The following is a 16,020-nucleotide window of genomic DNA, read 5'->3' as shown; positions in this document are numbered from 1 at the left end:
AGTTAAAGTTTTGAATCTGAGTATGGGAATGCCTACCTCAGTGATGATATAATCTTATACATGTATTTTGTGTTGAAAATTGCAGGTTCCAACCAGGTCATCCACAAGACAATCCTTGAAATGATAAAGCGCTTCACCCTTCCTAGAATTACAAAACCCTAATCTATTCCAGGCTTCGCACTTTAGGGGGCAATCTGTTACACTAAAAAATGTCACCATGACCACTTACAGTTAGTATGGCTCAAATCAACAGTCATGCTACCCTCTTAGGCAAGTCTTATGCCTCTGCTATCCATCTCAAACTCAAAGAAGAGAGAAAGTCTTGTAAAAAATGTGTTTATCTCTGGGGTCGCAGGTTCTCTCTAGCCTTACCTGCGGGGACGCTTACCATGTTCACAAAAGCTGCGTCCATGGACGCTCTGTATGTTAAGGGACAGGTGCGTCCTTCTGTAAAAGGCAAAATGCGCGAGTTTCATCTTAAAAAAGTTACTTGTGGTTACTTCTAGAACCTTCTAGAGGTCGGTTTGATGAAATGGATGTGCCTCCAGTTGGTTCATGTATCTCTATTAAGGGGGAACTTATCCCATCAATAAGGGAGCTATCCCACCCAAAGAGGGGGATTATCCCATTGATAGTGGACCTGAATAACCTCTTTACAGCACTACAAATAAAGACATTGAGCCAAAGGGAGGAGAGGTTAGAGCTATACATTTTCTTTGGGTAAACGCTGCAGGAATTAGGACTCCCATTTAGAGCCTTGTGAGGAGAGATTGTCTTTGCTTGATTCTATTTGGAAGTGGGTGAGCTTTGTCAAAGTAGAGGAAAACCCTTGATGGACCCTGGGAGGAACTTGCACAACACCAAGGCCAGGTTGTAAGAGTTTCTTTGTTTCGTTATTAATACAAACTGGTTTATTTTTCTCAATAGCTTGTGTTAATGAGTTATTTCATGTGTTCCTTGGTCTGCATGTTGAATATATGTTTTATTATATGAAATACAAGTGCTTGGTAATTGTTTGATTGTTTGTGGTTGCAGGAATTGGCATGAAGGAGGAGCTCATCCGGATCGGCAAGGACGGACTACAACAACAGCGTTTTGGAATAAGGTAAGCCTAAACACTCGTAGTTTTGATGTTATAAAAGGTATATTTAGAGAAAGATCATTCCATTTTGTCTTGTTTGTCGCTAGAGAGTTTAGACTCCTAGGGAGGTCAGCTGTGTCCGCACAAACGACTTTTTCCGCCACGACAGCAGGCGGCTACACAGTGACCTGCCGAGGTTGTCGTTGTTAGCTCTACTGTGCAAAATAATCAAAAATGGATTCAAACACTCTCAAAGGCTGCAAGCACACTTATAATCATGCCAAAGGAACCATTAATGCTGTCGAAATCCTCAAATTATGGCTAAAAGCTTTCCACCGATCGAAAAAATTGCAAGAGGAAAGCCCTTTGGAGGGCAGAAATACACTATCGGGAGGCAGAAATACCCCAAAAACCATGTAAAAATCAAAGTTACAGGCTTAAGGATCCGCTTTAATCTCAGTCGTTGGATCTGGCCGATCAATGGTCCAGATCGTGTCGGCATATCGCAAGTCGGGGGAGGCAGCGACAGCGACATGATACATCGCCGATGAGTGATCGTCGATGAGCGATCGGCATATCGCAATGGAGGATTTACAAAAGGGGCTTTATTATTGTGTGACGAGCGATCGCCGATATCGCATCGGCGCATCGCTATCGGCGTTTCCAAGGGAGCATGGCCTATTGCATATATATGAGCGATCGCCGATGGGCTGACCCAGCGGCAGTGTTAATTCCTGTTGATAGATTATCGTGTCCGTGGCAATATCGCTATCGGAGATTTTAAAGGGGCAGGCTTTAACATAAGTTATGTGCCGATGCGATGGGCCGGACCCGACAGCCATACAATGCTCCATTTTATATTATTTCGGGTCCGCAGCGATTGGGGCACAAGACATTGCCGATGTGCGATCGCCGATGGGCCAGATCCGATGGCATCATTAATTCCTTTTGATAAGATGTTCGGGTCTGCAGGAGTATCGGCAATATCAGAGAAATCGGGGCTTTTATCGCCGATGGGCTGGACCCGACAGCGTTATGAATGCTTTTTGATAGATTTTCGGGTTCGAGGCAATATCGGCGATCGGCGCATCGGCGGGTCGACGGTATCGGCAGTGGCATTGCGATTGCGATATAGCGATTCAATCTGGGCCGTTAATCACGTGCACAAATCAACGGCTCACATCACCTCAGCTTTTCGCTATCGGCAAAACCAAAGGGGCGGGGTTTTTATTTAAGGCATGCTTGCGACCTGATGGGTCGGACCCGATGGCGATCATAAGTGATTTTTGATATATTTTCAGGTCCGCACGCAAGCCATTTTTAGTGTATTTGGCACATTTTTGTATATAAAGAAAATACAAGGGATGCCTGGGCAGCTGCCGATTGCGATGGGTTTCAGATCCGAAAGGGTTCGGAAGTAAAATATATATATTATTCAAGTCCGCCAAAGCCATTTTTCATGGTTTTGCGGCAGTTTTGCCTGTATTTGCAAATATTAAAAAATCAAAGGATGGGCCTGTTTTAATATGAATTGCGACCCGAAAGGCGGACCCGATAGATGATTGAACCATGCCCGAACCTTTTAAAGTCAAAATTGAAGCAATGATGGGCGGGAATGAACAGTTTGGGCAGCGTTTCACTGTTTTGAAACAGCACAGTCATAATGGAGCCATTTTTAATGTTCAGCTGCTGCAATTAATCTACAGTATGGCCGAAGAGGAAGCAGGACACCGCTTATCTGATCAGAGCATTCAATGGTTATGGTTCCTTTTCTATTTCACGCCACCTTCTCAAAGGAGGACTGCAGAGCACCAGAGGGGTCAAATCCATTTACAGCACAGCTAGATTTGTATCAACAGCCCCATTTCTAAATGTAAATGTGGTTGGTGGCCATTTATGGGCTCCTCCACGCATAACTAACAGGGAGATTGTGTAATGAGACACCATATATACTAAAAAAACAGATGTAGATGGGTTGATGAGTGTTAGATGAAGGTGACTCTGTTGTAAGGTTCAACTTCTAGAGACTGTAACTACTTTGTAACCTGCAGCGTCTGGTCTTCATTTCCAGCTAATGCAAGCTTCTTTTGTTGTTAATTGCTCGCTTTCCACTTCTCTTTCTTGTTCCAGGCTGTGCCTGTTTGCATTGATTCATGTTCTGTTAATGTTTAGCATTAGAGGGGCTGTCATCCCACCTCTGTGTTAGGATTTAGCTGTATCATTGAACATGTATGCATGTTTCTGTTGTCTAATGCATAGATAGATGTCATCCTGTTTGTGTATTAGAAACTAGATTTACAGACCTTTTAACTGGTTGCCGCCGGCCATCACAGGGTCCTGTGCATTTGCTGGTGTGGTCAGTTTTCTCCATTATCACCTTATCCTCAAGTTGTGAGTAGTTGGTGGTTAAAAGCCTTGTAGCCTGGGGGTGTTCACCCATGTCTGGGGTCAATCATAGTAGAAGTGGTTATCTGGCTTGAATATGCAGCATTTGTTTCATTCATTCATCATTTATCCAACTATTTTGTTGAAATTGTAATGTTCTCGAGCATCACTGAGTTACAACCTAGGTGAGTTTCTTGGGGTGATAACAGTCGTCATACAGGTCGAGATGGGAGATCTTCTCGCCAAGATCTCCGCGCCTGCAAAGTGATTCGAGGGCGAGTCACCAAGTTTGTGTTGGGGGCCTGTTGGGAACGGGTTCTCCCAAAGACGGTTTTGGGGCTAAAATCCCATGTTTTGGGACAATTTTGTAATAAAGTTGTAAAGCCTCCACATTTTGTGGTCGCGGAGTGCGAAGGTATCAAGAGTCATAAAGGGTTATCCGCCCTTATTTTGTAAAATGTAAAGTCGGCTGTAAAGATCCACCGATGGTCCGCAGACCATGGGATTATATAAAAAGGAACTAAGTAAGTAAGCTCTAAGTAGTTTTGGAGTAGCGAGTCAGAAGTAGGAATGGATAGCAAAGAATAAGAGTTTTGGGAGAGAAGTCTAAGTGTTTAGGGTCTTAGCGTAGATAGAGGCTCTGCAGCTGAGTGTGCAGAGGACTAGGGTGGAAGTCTGTAGCTGAGTGCGCAAACCCTTGCATCTGTGTGCGTAGGGTGGATAGAATTTGTATTAATCAGAAGATATCAATAAAGCCTAAACTCTATTATTGAATCCTTGCACGGGGAAGCCATTGCTATCAAGGTTCGTCAATTTGAACGGGCTCGCTTGCAGGTTTCAAGGTTGAAATCAGATCTAGCTTCATGCTTAGCTAGATCTGTTTTCTTCATCTTGTCCTGACGATGAACCACACTGGTTGGTTCGAAACGCGTCGACAAATGACTTTTCATGTGATTTACGCCGAAATCTTTATCTAACCTAATATGGATCACAGAAGCCTAAACTCTATTAGATATCAATAAAGAGAAGTATTCTACAAATTATGTGTATTTATTTCTTGTTAATGCATCTGGTTATATTGCGTTTTGGGTTTAATTTACAATGTTCATGTGATGCGCGAATGTATGTGACTGTATTGGTTAATTGAACACAAGTAATCCTCAAGTATTGGTTAATGCTCAAGGAATCCATTGTAATGTTCATGATGCAGATGATGGTGAATCCCACTGTGACAAAACAAATGTGGATGATGAATACAAAGTGAGAAGTGAATTGGTGCAACCAACCGTAGTTGATGGATTTTACATTGTTTTTTAATATGCATGTGTTCAGAATAGCATGGTCGAAAAAGTTGAAAACAAGGTTCTTAATAAATTTGAGGCAGATTTGAATCTCATTGAAGAATGGATTCAAAAACCAATAGAACAAATTGAAGTGAGTCTTAAGGCAACAGCTGGAATAAAATAATTGAATGAAATGGTGAATAATGATCTTCAATGTGTAGATTACATGAAAAAATTAGCAGTACCTGATGATAAAAGTGAAAAGAATGATATGAAAGACAAAGATGAATGCATTGAAACCATTTTTCAACAATGGAGTCCATAAGATATGAGATTATGTTATTCAGAAATATGGTAGAAAGAAATTCAGGAATGTAAAGCGCAAGAAGAAGAGAAAAGAAGACAATTTAAAGATGTAATGTTGTGGGAGCAATCCAAGGTTGAACGAATATTTGCAGATGAAGGTGTAGTAGAGAAGATCAAATTGTGTTTCAACACAAATTCAAGAAAAGTCCAAGAAAAATTACAGCAGCAGCAATAACAAGTAAAGAAATATGGAGCCTACAACAAGAACGCCAACAGAGAATGAAGCAATTTTGAAGATTTACAATTTGGAAGAAGAGAAAGAAAATGAAAAATTGTGAAAGTCTTGAGTCATTGTAAGCCTAGCTGAGACATAGACCAGCAGGCATGTTTGGGTGATGATTGAGTCAATTTCTATTGTGAGGAATAATTGAGTCATGTTTGAGTTATGTTAAGTCATACTGTCATAATTAAGGGGGGTGTTAGAAATTGTAATTACTCCGGCATGCCAGAGTTGGCTAAAATTAGAGAGTGAGTTAACTGAGCATTGAGTCAAGTCGTGCGATGGATAAAAAGTTCAATGCAATCCATATTTAGAGTGTGAGTTAACTGAGTTAAGTGTGTGTATATGTCAAGTTATTTTAGGCGAATCGCTAGTCGAAAAATTTTAAATACCCTTCATAGAATTCATTACAAAAAGTATATATATAATTAAAAGATATTTTATTTTTATTTTAAAAATCCCAAACACCAAGAAAATCACACATTACTGTCAACTGAATAAGTAAGATCGATGAAACCTGCAACATGCATGTATTCGAAATTTAGATGTAGATGGAAACATAAGTGGCCATGCATTCCGTGGAGCCGCGGAAGCGGTTCTTTATTTTAGCTTACTAGTAGAGTGCACGGCCCATGATAACGGATAGCTTACTCATAAGAGCAGGGATACATTGGTAAGATGTCCTTCAAGGAGGAGAAAATTTCAGTGATCTGCTTTGGTCCTTGAATAATGTGATCGTCTGTGGTGCCAGGAGAAAAATTAATAAGAGCATAGGTGTCACCCTTAAATATGTAAGCCTCATTTGTTCGAGAAGAAGAAAACACTGCATCCAGTCCATTCTCGAAAATCGTACCTTTAAGACTGTAAAAACTGTCAATAATCTTTTTGGGTCCTTGAATTATGTAATCATCTGTTGTGCCGGGTGCGAAATTGATACGGGCGTATTGATCACCTCTGAATAGATAGGCCTCATTTTCGGAGGAAGAGGTGAAGGCCGCATCAATACCCTTTGCAAAAATAGTATCTTTCAAGGAGTAGAAGCTATCAGTGATGAGCCCGGGTCCTTGAATAATGTAGCCCTCATCAAAGTTGATAAGTGCGCAGATATTACTCCTGAAAATATAGGCCTCATTTTTTCCGGAAGCAGTAAAGGCGGCGTCAATACCACTTGCAAAAATAGTATCTTTTAGGTAGGGAAAGCCATCGCCAATAGTCTGGGGTCCCTTGATAATGTAGTCATTGGTGGTGCCCGGAGCATAGTTGATTAGGGAGTAGTCTACCCAGGCGGAAGAATGGCCCGGTTTCCGTCACCGCCCAGAAGAACCTCCGGCTCCGGCCACCAGCAATTCCTCCACCGTCCGCGGCCTCTGCCCAGCTCTGCCACCCTCCGTATTAATGTGGACGACTGACAGGTTCCTGATAGACATTCCGATTTTTGGAATTTCCATCGCGTCTTGCCGGGAAGTTAATTCACCATATTCACCTGTGAAAGGGGACGGACGGGCTCAAGATCAGAAAGTCTTTGCCGGGAAGTTAATTCACCATATTCACCTGCGAAAGGGGACGGACGGGCTCAAGATCAGAAACTCGTTACATACAGGAGCACGGCCATGGCAGCTCGAGGGCTCTGCCGCAGAAAGCTGGTGATTAGGAATTTATATTTAGTGCTAGAACTTGCAAGAAATTCTCTGTATTTTTGTTTTTTTGGGTAGTTTTCATGGGGTGATTTTTATGCAGGGTTGCTGAGATGCGGGAAGAGCTGCAGATTGCGTTGGGCTTACTATCTAAGGCCAGATATCAAGCGGGGGAAGTTCACTGTGCAGAAGAGCAGACTATTATTCACCTTCATGCGCTACTGGGAAACAGGTCAGTTGGCCTGACAAACAAAACAACGTTGGATGAATTAGTTTTTCATATCTTGATTCTGTCACCTGTGCACTGCACTGAGAGCTGATCTTGATTATAATGTGACAGGTGGTCCGCCATTGCTACTCACCTTCCCAAGCGAACCGACAATGAAATCAAGAACTACTGCAATACCCACTTGAAGAAGCGCTTGCTGCAGATGGGAATCGACCCCATGACGCACAAGCCCAAAGCCGAATCGATTATGGCACCTGGTGTTCAGTCGTCCAATGGGTTCTCGAATCTGAGTCATACGGCGCAGTGGGAGAGCGCGCGCCTGGAAGCCGAATCGAGCTTGGGGCGCGAGTCCAAGCTCAGGGCTAGGGGCCTCTGGTTTTCCCAGTTGAGAAACGTTAATGCGAGCTCAGATTTATTTAGCCGATTGCAGAGAGCCAGTCCAGGGTTCGAATCCGATAGAGAGGAATCAAAGATTCCCGGGTTGAGCTCTGTTCTGGGCTTTGATTGTATGAAAATGACACAGAAATGGGACAAGTTCCAGGATTCGAGGTCGGGAACCAAGTTAGACCAGTGCAATTTGTCAGCCTTGGGAGGTTCACTGGGAGTTATAGTCCACTGGAGAATGAGGAACGAGCTAGTAAGACGAGCTATTTGGGCCTTCTACAACAAGCTATGTGCCATGCTGGAATATTTTATATTTTATCCCAGTTTAGACCTGAATGTCTGTGAAATCTCAACTCTCTTTGAATTGTTGGATTTCATAGAAACCATATAAATGGTTTTGTAATTAAATTGGATTGTTTGAAATTTACTGATTAATTTGGTTTTGTAATTATATGAAATAGCCTGAAATTTACTGATTAATGAATTATTGTCCAGAGAAACCCTGTTATTATCACCTCAAGCTTTGGGTTTTTTGTTAGCATGGTGGGATGTATTATGTGATATATTAGTTTTGGAATCCAATGTGTGTTGCTTTAAAACCTTTTATGAAGCATTGGATTTCATTATTTGAAACTCAAGGACAAATATGAAGTCTTGTCTAAAGAAAAACTTGTTATTTCCCCTCATTATCCTTTTAGTTCTCTTGTTAATCTGTGTATTATATATCTTGCCTTGAAATTTAACCATTTGATTTTACAATTACTAACATCGCTTTTTATAATTTTTTGAAAGTTGAAGAATTCAATTGGTTATTTGGCAGTGGCTTGGCTTTGCTTTGCATCTGTATAATTTTAAGAATGTTCCACTTTCAAAACCTTGAATGTAATGAGTAGGTTTTTAGCTCCGTTCTCTGTTTATTTTGGACAAGGGTTTTAGCCACGTTCTGTTTATTTTGGCAAGATATGGAGTGTTCTACTTCATTTTACTAAGCGATATTCTAATAAAAATTGACCTTGGATAGTATGTTCATACAATCACTTCCTTATTAAGGTTTTACAATCTGTCTAATTGCCAGTGATAATTTACCAGAAGAATGAAACTACCCAGATATTTTATACCATGGGATTGAGTTTTTGTATGTCAAAAATTGAGTCAACGTGTTTGCTAAGAAGGTTAAGAGACCTGATAAGAGGGTTAAAAGACTTGATTCTATAGAATAAAAAATCAATGAACTATCTTCTGGCTCTTCCAATGTTTTAACTTTAACAAAATAGTATGTTCTTTTGTTTGATGTTTTGGGTTAACTATTAATTTAATGTAATATACTTTCACTTAGAGTTTGCAATTCTATATGTTATGTTAATTAGATTTTCTTAAATAATCAAAACCATACTATTGTAAAAGCTTTGTATGTAAACTCAAAATAAGTCCGAATTTGTTAAGCTAGTCTTCAATTTCATTTTGAATTTGGAAGATCTGCATAATGAGGTTCTGTTCTTATTTAATATTTTGAGGATTTGTTCGGTTTATCTTCAGTTTAAGTTTGCAGGATTCGTTCGGTTAATCTTCCATTTAAGTTTGCAGTGTAATATCTGCATATTCAAGAGCTATTCCCCTTGAATATTTGAGTTGGGTAAATGTATTTGCATTTGCAAGATCAATGCTTGAGTTGGGTAAATGTATCTGCATCTGCCAGATCTGGATATTCAAGAAATGTTTATCTGGAACACTGATGTTGGGGAAAGTGTATTTGGTTTTAGTGTATTTGGGGAAAGTGTATTTGGTTTGTCATAGAGGTTGAACATATTCTCATTGATGTTAAATAAGATATATGATAGTTGTAAGAAATATACAAAATATTGAAAGTATAATAAAAAAAGGGTGCATGTGAAAATGTAAAAAGTGAAAATGGCATAACAAAATAAGGCGCATATAGAAAAGTGAAAAATCATTTTTACGTCTTTAAAAGTACACAAAGAAGTCAAAAATATTTTATAATTGGTTTTACCATTGGTGGTTTCAAGTCCATTGATCTATAGATAGCCATGGCTATTCCACTGGACAATTCATCAGAATAAATCTGATAAAATTATACTTAAAATTCTAAAATCTATAATAGGAGGGCTATTTTTGCTTATAAAATTATACTTAAAATTCTAAAATATATAATAGGAGGGTTATTTTTTCTTATATTGTTGGATTTATTAAGTTATTATTTTATGTATAAATATGTAAAATGTGGAAAATAGAGAACATGAAAAGATACAAACACTCACAACCATGATTTGGAGAACTTGGGAATCAGACATAAATAACAATATTAGCAAGACGATAAACATCATTGATGATATTTCAAGATTTGCCAATCATATTTAACAATGCAACCAATCATTGAATCTAGTTATTGCTGAAATAGAAATTTCTTTGAAAATTACATTTCATTCCTCACTCATCCAAATAGGGAATCTTCTAAGTTCACCAAACAGCATGTTAGCAAAACAGGACTATTGCCAAGATGTAATATCAAGGTCACTCCTTTTCTTGTCATTCTAATCTCATCAAAGACACTAACTTTCGAGGGCTTTCCAAACTGTTATTCGTATCAAAGACACTAACTTTCGAGGGCTTTCCAAACTGTTCAGAATAAACAATTTATTCTAGTATAATCAACAATGTATTTGGTTTAGCTCGTAATGCTAAATGTATCATCGAGCTGGATCTGAAACTCCCCAGCGTGCATGCTGGGCCAGTAAATGTATTCATGTAACTTTGCCACTTCCATGATTACAATGGACAATCTTTTAAAGACCAAAGGAGAAAACGAGTGCTAGGAAACTTCTCCAAGGTTTAACATATGTTGATTGCAGGATTGATGAATTTCTTGCTGTAGTTACCCTAGAGGAGATTCAAAGCACACCCGTAGCAAGCACCATCTGATTAGATATTGGTGGATCTATATTTATTCCTTTGCCAGGACAAGGAATAAACATTTTGTCACTCATAAGTCGGCCACCTCAGAAGTTCCATGATACAGTTAGGGCATGTCATATCAGTGATAAGTCAGAGGCGAATTAAATAAAAGAATGGTATCTAACCTTGGTAGCAATTTAAGAAGATATCCATGACGGGATGTCTTGCAGAGTGAATGAGAAGGCTATTGACTGGAGTTGAATTATTTGACAGTTATGATAACAATTTCATTTGTTTGATTAAAACATGTTGAGTGAAAATTCTTGCTCCTTGTCTTAAGAATGAAGGTTATCTTTACATTTTGAACAATGCAAGGTGGGCAGAGGGAATTCATATCTCTAGTTTTGCAGGCCACTTGGGCTTTTGATTGAGGGAAGTATGGAAGTCGTTTGCTATATAAATTAAAATCTGCTCCTCATTTTTGCATACAGCTTTGAAAACTAGATCAGAACATACCCTGTTCACTTCATCTCTGAAATGGTTAAATTTCAAGCAACATATATAATACACAGATTAACCAGAGAACTAAAAAGATAATGAGGGGAAATAACAAGTTTTTCTCTAGACAAAACTTCATATTTGTCCTTGAGTTTCAAATAATGAAATCCAATGCTTCATAAAAGGTTTTAAAGCAACACACACATTGGATTCCAAAACTAATATATCACATAATACATCCGACCATGCTAACAAAAAACCCAAAGCCTGAAGTGATAATAACAGGCTTTCTCTGGACAATAATTCATTAATCAGTAAATTTCAGGCTATTTCATATAATTACAAAACTAATCCAATTTAATTACAAAACCATTTATATGGTTTCTATGAAATCCAACAATTCAAAGAGAGTTGAGATTTCACAGACATTCAGGTCTAAACTGGCATAGAATATAAAATATTCCAGCATGGCACATAGCTTGTTGGAGAAGGCCCAAATAGCTCGTCTTACTAGCTCGTTCCTCATTCTCCAGTGGACTATAACTCCCAGTGAACCTCCCAAGGCTGACAAATTGCACTGGTCTAACTTGGTTCCCGACCTCGAATCCTGGAACTTGTCCCATTTCTGTGTCATTTTCATACAATCAAAGCCCAGAACAGAGCTCAACCCGGGAATCTTTGATTCCTCTCTATCGGATTCGAACCCTGGACTGGCTCTCTGCAATCGGCTGAATAAATCTGAGCTCGCATTAACGTTTCTCAACTGGACAAACCAGAGGCCCTTGGCCCTGAGCTTGGACTCGCGCCCCAACCTCGATTCGGCTTCCAGGCCCGCACTCTCCCACTGCGCCGTATGACTCAGATTCGAGAACCCATTGGACGACTGAACACCAGGTGCCATAATCGATTCGGCTTTGGGCTTGTGTGTCATGGGGTCGATTCCCATCTGCAGCAAGCGCTTCTTCAGGTGGGTATTGCAGTAGTTCTTGATTTCATTGTCGGTTCGCTTGGGAAGGTGAGTAGCAATGGCGGACCACCTGTCACATTATAATCAAGATCAGCTCTCAGTGCAGTGCACAGGTGACAGAATCAAGATACAAAAAACTAATTCATCCAAAGTTGTTTTGTTTGTCAGGCCAACTGACCTGTTTCCCAGTAGCGCATGAAGGTGAATAATAGTCTGCTCTTCCGCACAGTGAACTTCCCCCGCTTGATATCTGGCCTTAGATAGTAAGCCCAACGCAATTTGCAGCTCTTTCTGCATCTCAGCAACCCTGCATAAAAATCACCCCATGAAAACTACCCAAAAAACCAAAAATACAGAGAATTTCTTGCAAGTTCTAGCACTAAATATAAATTCCTAATCACCAGCTTTCTGCGGCAGAGCCCTCCAGCTGCCATGGCCGTGCTCCTGTATATGGTGAATTAACTTCCCGGCAAGACGCGATGGAAATCCGAAAATCGGAATGTCTGTCAGGAACCTGTCAGTCGTCCACATTAATGCGGAGGGTGGCGGAGCTGGGCAGAGGCCGCGGACGGTGGAGGAATTGCCGGTGGCCGGAGCCTGAGGTTTTTCCGGATGGTGACGGAAACCGGGCCATTCTTCCGCCTGGGTAGACTACTCCGTTGATTAGCAGGTACCGGTCGGTGATGAACAGGTATACCTCTTCTTTGTCGCTGAAGTCAGGGGTTAAATTTGACGGGTACCCCTACCCATCACAATTATTTTTTATGACGATTTCATTTTTTAATTGCCTTTCATATGACTTTTAAAATTTAATTTTACCAGTTTTATCCATTTTTTGCAAATTAGATTCATAATTGGTCTTATATGAAGAAAAAGTGGCCTGCAAATAGTGAAGTGAATGCAATTGATTTTTGAAAAGATTAAGGCAAAAAGAAACCTGTTATTGCGAAAATTAAGTTTCCAATATTTAGTTTTTCGATTTATTTTTCAATAAGAAAAAACCACTTATTTTGATAGTCAATCAAAGCAAACAAGATTACATTAGCCAAAGTCTTTTTTTCTCATAATACTATCAAAACATACAAAAAAAAAATTGCAATAAGAAAAAAAAACACATCCCAATACTAGATATCAAGGAGAAAACCACTAAACTGATGAGCAAGAAAACTATAGAGTAAACCTAGAGCTTGTGAAGTAAAACTACACACTCTGGTGATGCATACTGGATTACTATTGTGATCCCATCCACCTAGTGGATACTACTATAATCCCACCGAGTGCCTATTAGATACTATTGTGGTCTGGAAATCATTTGGATCTCGTGCTAAGAAATGCATTGTATACTTATTATGCATTTGGATCTCGTACTTCAGAGTGGTAGTGATTATCTGCATTCAGCTACCATTGGATTAATGTGCATATGTGCCTAATTCATATTGCTATAATCACATATATTGGTACATTACATGTTATTGCGTGAGCACCCACTGCTTACTGGATATTGTTGTAATAGCCGCTACACCTACTAGTGACCACCTATAAATAAATTTCCATAAAACTATCTAAAATAGGTTGTTTACTGTAAAACCCCAGTTTTTTTTTGAACAGAAAAACACGTTCTATTGATAATGGAAGAGAATGTACATATATTACCTTATATCACCAAAATTCACAAGCTTGATTATATTAAACAACCAGTCCACAGGAAACCTGGGCATAAACTTTTGGTGCTAATGAAAAAATTGAAGAAAAAAAGCCATTGCTGTGTGAGCACTTCAAAAAGCCATAACAAAAATGTAATCGTCCAGCAAAACATGAAGTAAGGGTTATGTAGAAAGAGCCTTGCAAACAGTGATGTAATAGAAATCTATCAATCTATGCAGATCAAAATAAAGAAACAGAGCACCGAGACAGGTCAAATCCTTAGAACAATCTATAATGCCACATATATCAAATTATTCATATGAAATGCAATATATGCCATACATTGGAAATTATCAGAGTATAGGTTTTGGGTATTATCCTATGCACTTGAAATTCTTACCGGAAATGATTTGGGTATCAATTCATTGATTTCTCCTACAAAAGAATCTGCAATGACGGGTCTGATCTCATCCTACGCATTGCCATCATTCACATCATCATTTGTTATTGAAAATCCCTTGTTTTGTTCCTCATCCTCATTTTCTCCATTGGATCGAAGCTTCCTCGAATATCTCCCCATTGCTGCATCACCAATTCCATTTTCATGCCCCCTGAAGCCCTCTGCAATCTGGGCCCGAAGAAAGATCCATAGTAAACAAACAAAAAACCCACAAAAAAACTGAAACTAGCAGAGGCGTAAGAGCTCTATTCCTCTGAAATTCCTCTGAAGCACTTCATTGTGAGCCCTCATCTTCAATCTATCTGGATGAACCCAGATCTCTATGTGGATTGATGAAAGAAAACCAGATCTATGGCACTAGATCTCCTTATTCTAAGGGCCTTGTAGACTTGTAAAACCTCGAAGATAACATTGTTTTTGTGGTACAATGGTAAAAAGAAGTCGCATAAAACTCAATGGGATGTCAAACCCAAGGAAGAACAGAGAAAAGTACTCTAGCGTGGGAGTGAATGTGTAGACGCGTACAAAGTCAATAACTGTGAACCAACCATTCACATGGACCGTGGTGCCAGGGGTTAAATTTGACGCCCGTATGCCCGTATTTAGCATTTTTCCCCGTAAAATACGTTTTAATTTAAAACCTCCACGTCATACGCAACTTGTCATTCATTTTCAAAACCGTCATATTGACGAGCATATTTAAAAATTAAAAGTTTTAATTTTTTTTTTATAAATTATATATATATATATATCGCATTTTTGATATGGTGTACCTGTGACATGATTGGATGGTTGGCATTTTTAATATTGTGTACCGTATGACAGTGATCGGATCTGCGGTGCGGATTTTCCCTTCAATTCGCATTGGGCTACCACCTGTAAACTTTAATTCCATTAATGAGTCCCTGTCCGACTGCGGGGAAATAATCTATCAATTTACCACCGAATCCCCAATGCGGTCGTAGATTTGGTAAAATCGCTGAACAAGCAGAGGCTCTACAGAGAGAACACTCTCGCCCTTAGAACCACCCTAAGGGATGCCACCGCTGAGTATTCGTTTCTCCGAGTCAAGGGACTAGGGAAGCTTTTGAAGTTCTTGGGCTCGGTCGTGGAATCGGGTGAACTGTTCCGCAAGACTCAGACTTTTACAGAATTTCAAGGTTTTCTTCTCTCCTTCATTATTTATACTAGCAGTAATTTCAGTTCTCAATTATCTATTAACGAAATATCTCCGAGCATTTGAATTTCTTGTAAACGTGAATCAAATCGCAACGCCATCGGAACAAAACTATTTAATGAAAGTTGCCAAAATATGTTTGCGAAAAGCGTTTGGGTTTTGAGCTAATTTGTAGAGGTATGTTTCCTGAAATAGCTTTGGAGCTACTTTCAGAAGACACAAAAAAAACCTATAAGAATGGTTGATTTTGGTTGACTACTTAGTAACATTACACGGTCCTGCGTGAAATGAAAATAGTTAGATTCAAAAACTATCTTAATTGATGGATATGTGGTTCTGTTATGTATATCCTCTCGAATATGGATATTTTCATTTGAAAATGAAATGGGGGTATGCATGTCTTCTGACGATGAATATTTACATATAAAAACCGGGATAGAGGAGAGATGGATAGAAAGAAACAACTAAGATGAATATTTTCATGTACACATGAGGAGGCGGCTTCAGCATTGACATAGTATATATGCCATTTTATCTTTTACATACTCTTTGATTTGTTTCTTTTTGTAATTTAGACGATGGGATTTAATCTAGCTTTATGGGAAAATATTTTCCTGATCGCTGCTCGTTATTATTATTACCTCAAGCCAATACAGTTGCTATAGCCCATCTTAACTTAGTCGATTGTGTATTTTCTGGAGGATAAATGTTTCATTTCCGCTGGATTTGGTATGCTGAACAAATCTTTCAATACCCCTCAGTTATTCTGTAGTATCGGAACT

The 16,020-nt window shown here is 39.3% G+C and overlaps 1 protein-coding gene and 2 pseudogenes across 1 annotated transcript; 1 reads left to right on the top strand and 2 right to left on the bottom strand.

The window, feature by feature from the left end:
• Positions 1–5,982: 5,982 nt before the first annotated feature.
• Positions 5,983–6,783, bottom strand: LOC149169546 (albumin-2-like). Its single transcript, XM_089425240.1, has 2 exons — positions 6,647–6,783; positions 5,983–6,502 (listed from the first exon to the last, which is right to left on the bottom strand). Exons 1-2 carry the CDS (start codon positions 6,781–6,783, stop codon positions 5,983–5,985), a joined length of 657 nt encoding a protein of 218 aa, XP_089281366.1.
• A 162-nt stretch (positions 6,784–6,945) lies between these two features.
• Positions 6,946–7,927, top strand: LOC149169545 (transcription factor MYB102-like; annotated as a pseudogene).
• A 3,322-nt stretch (positions 7,928–11,249) lies between these two features.
• On the bottom strand, positions 11,250–12,488 carry LOC149169544 (transcription factor MYB106 pseudogene; annotated as a pseudogene).
• Between the last annotated feature and the right edge of the window lie 3,532 nt (positions 12,489–16,020).

This window comes from Pinus tabuliformis, chromosome 4_2 (genome assembly GCF_031772625.1).
Source record: "Pinus tabuliformis cultivar Carrire ecotype Pingquan chromosome 4_2, CPIR1, whole genome shotgun sequence".
Lineage (NCBI taxonomy): Eukaryota > Viridiplantae > Streptophyta > Pinopsida > Pinales > Pinaceae > Pinus > Pinus tabuliformis.
Note: the sequence above shows the minus strand (reverse complement) of the source record. Positions and strands in the feature narration are given on the sequence as shown.

What these genes read in the sequence shown, in the direction of transcription:
- LOC149169546 (XM_089425240.1), bottom strand. Translation starts at nt 6,783, where the DNA reads ATGGAAATTCCAAAAATCGGAATGTCTATCAGGAACCTGTCAGTCGTC. An exon ending in GCCGGAGGTTCTTCTGGGCG is followed by an intron (nt 6,503 to 6,646) that starts GTGACGGAAACC and finishes TATTTTTGCAAG; the next exon opens with TGGTATTGACGCCGCCTTTA.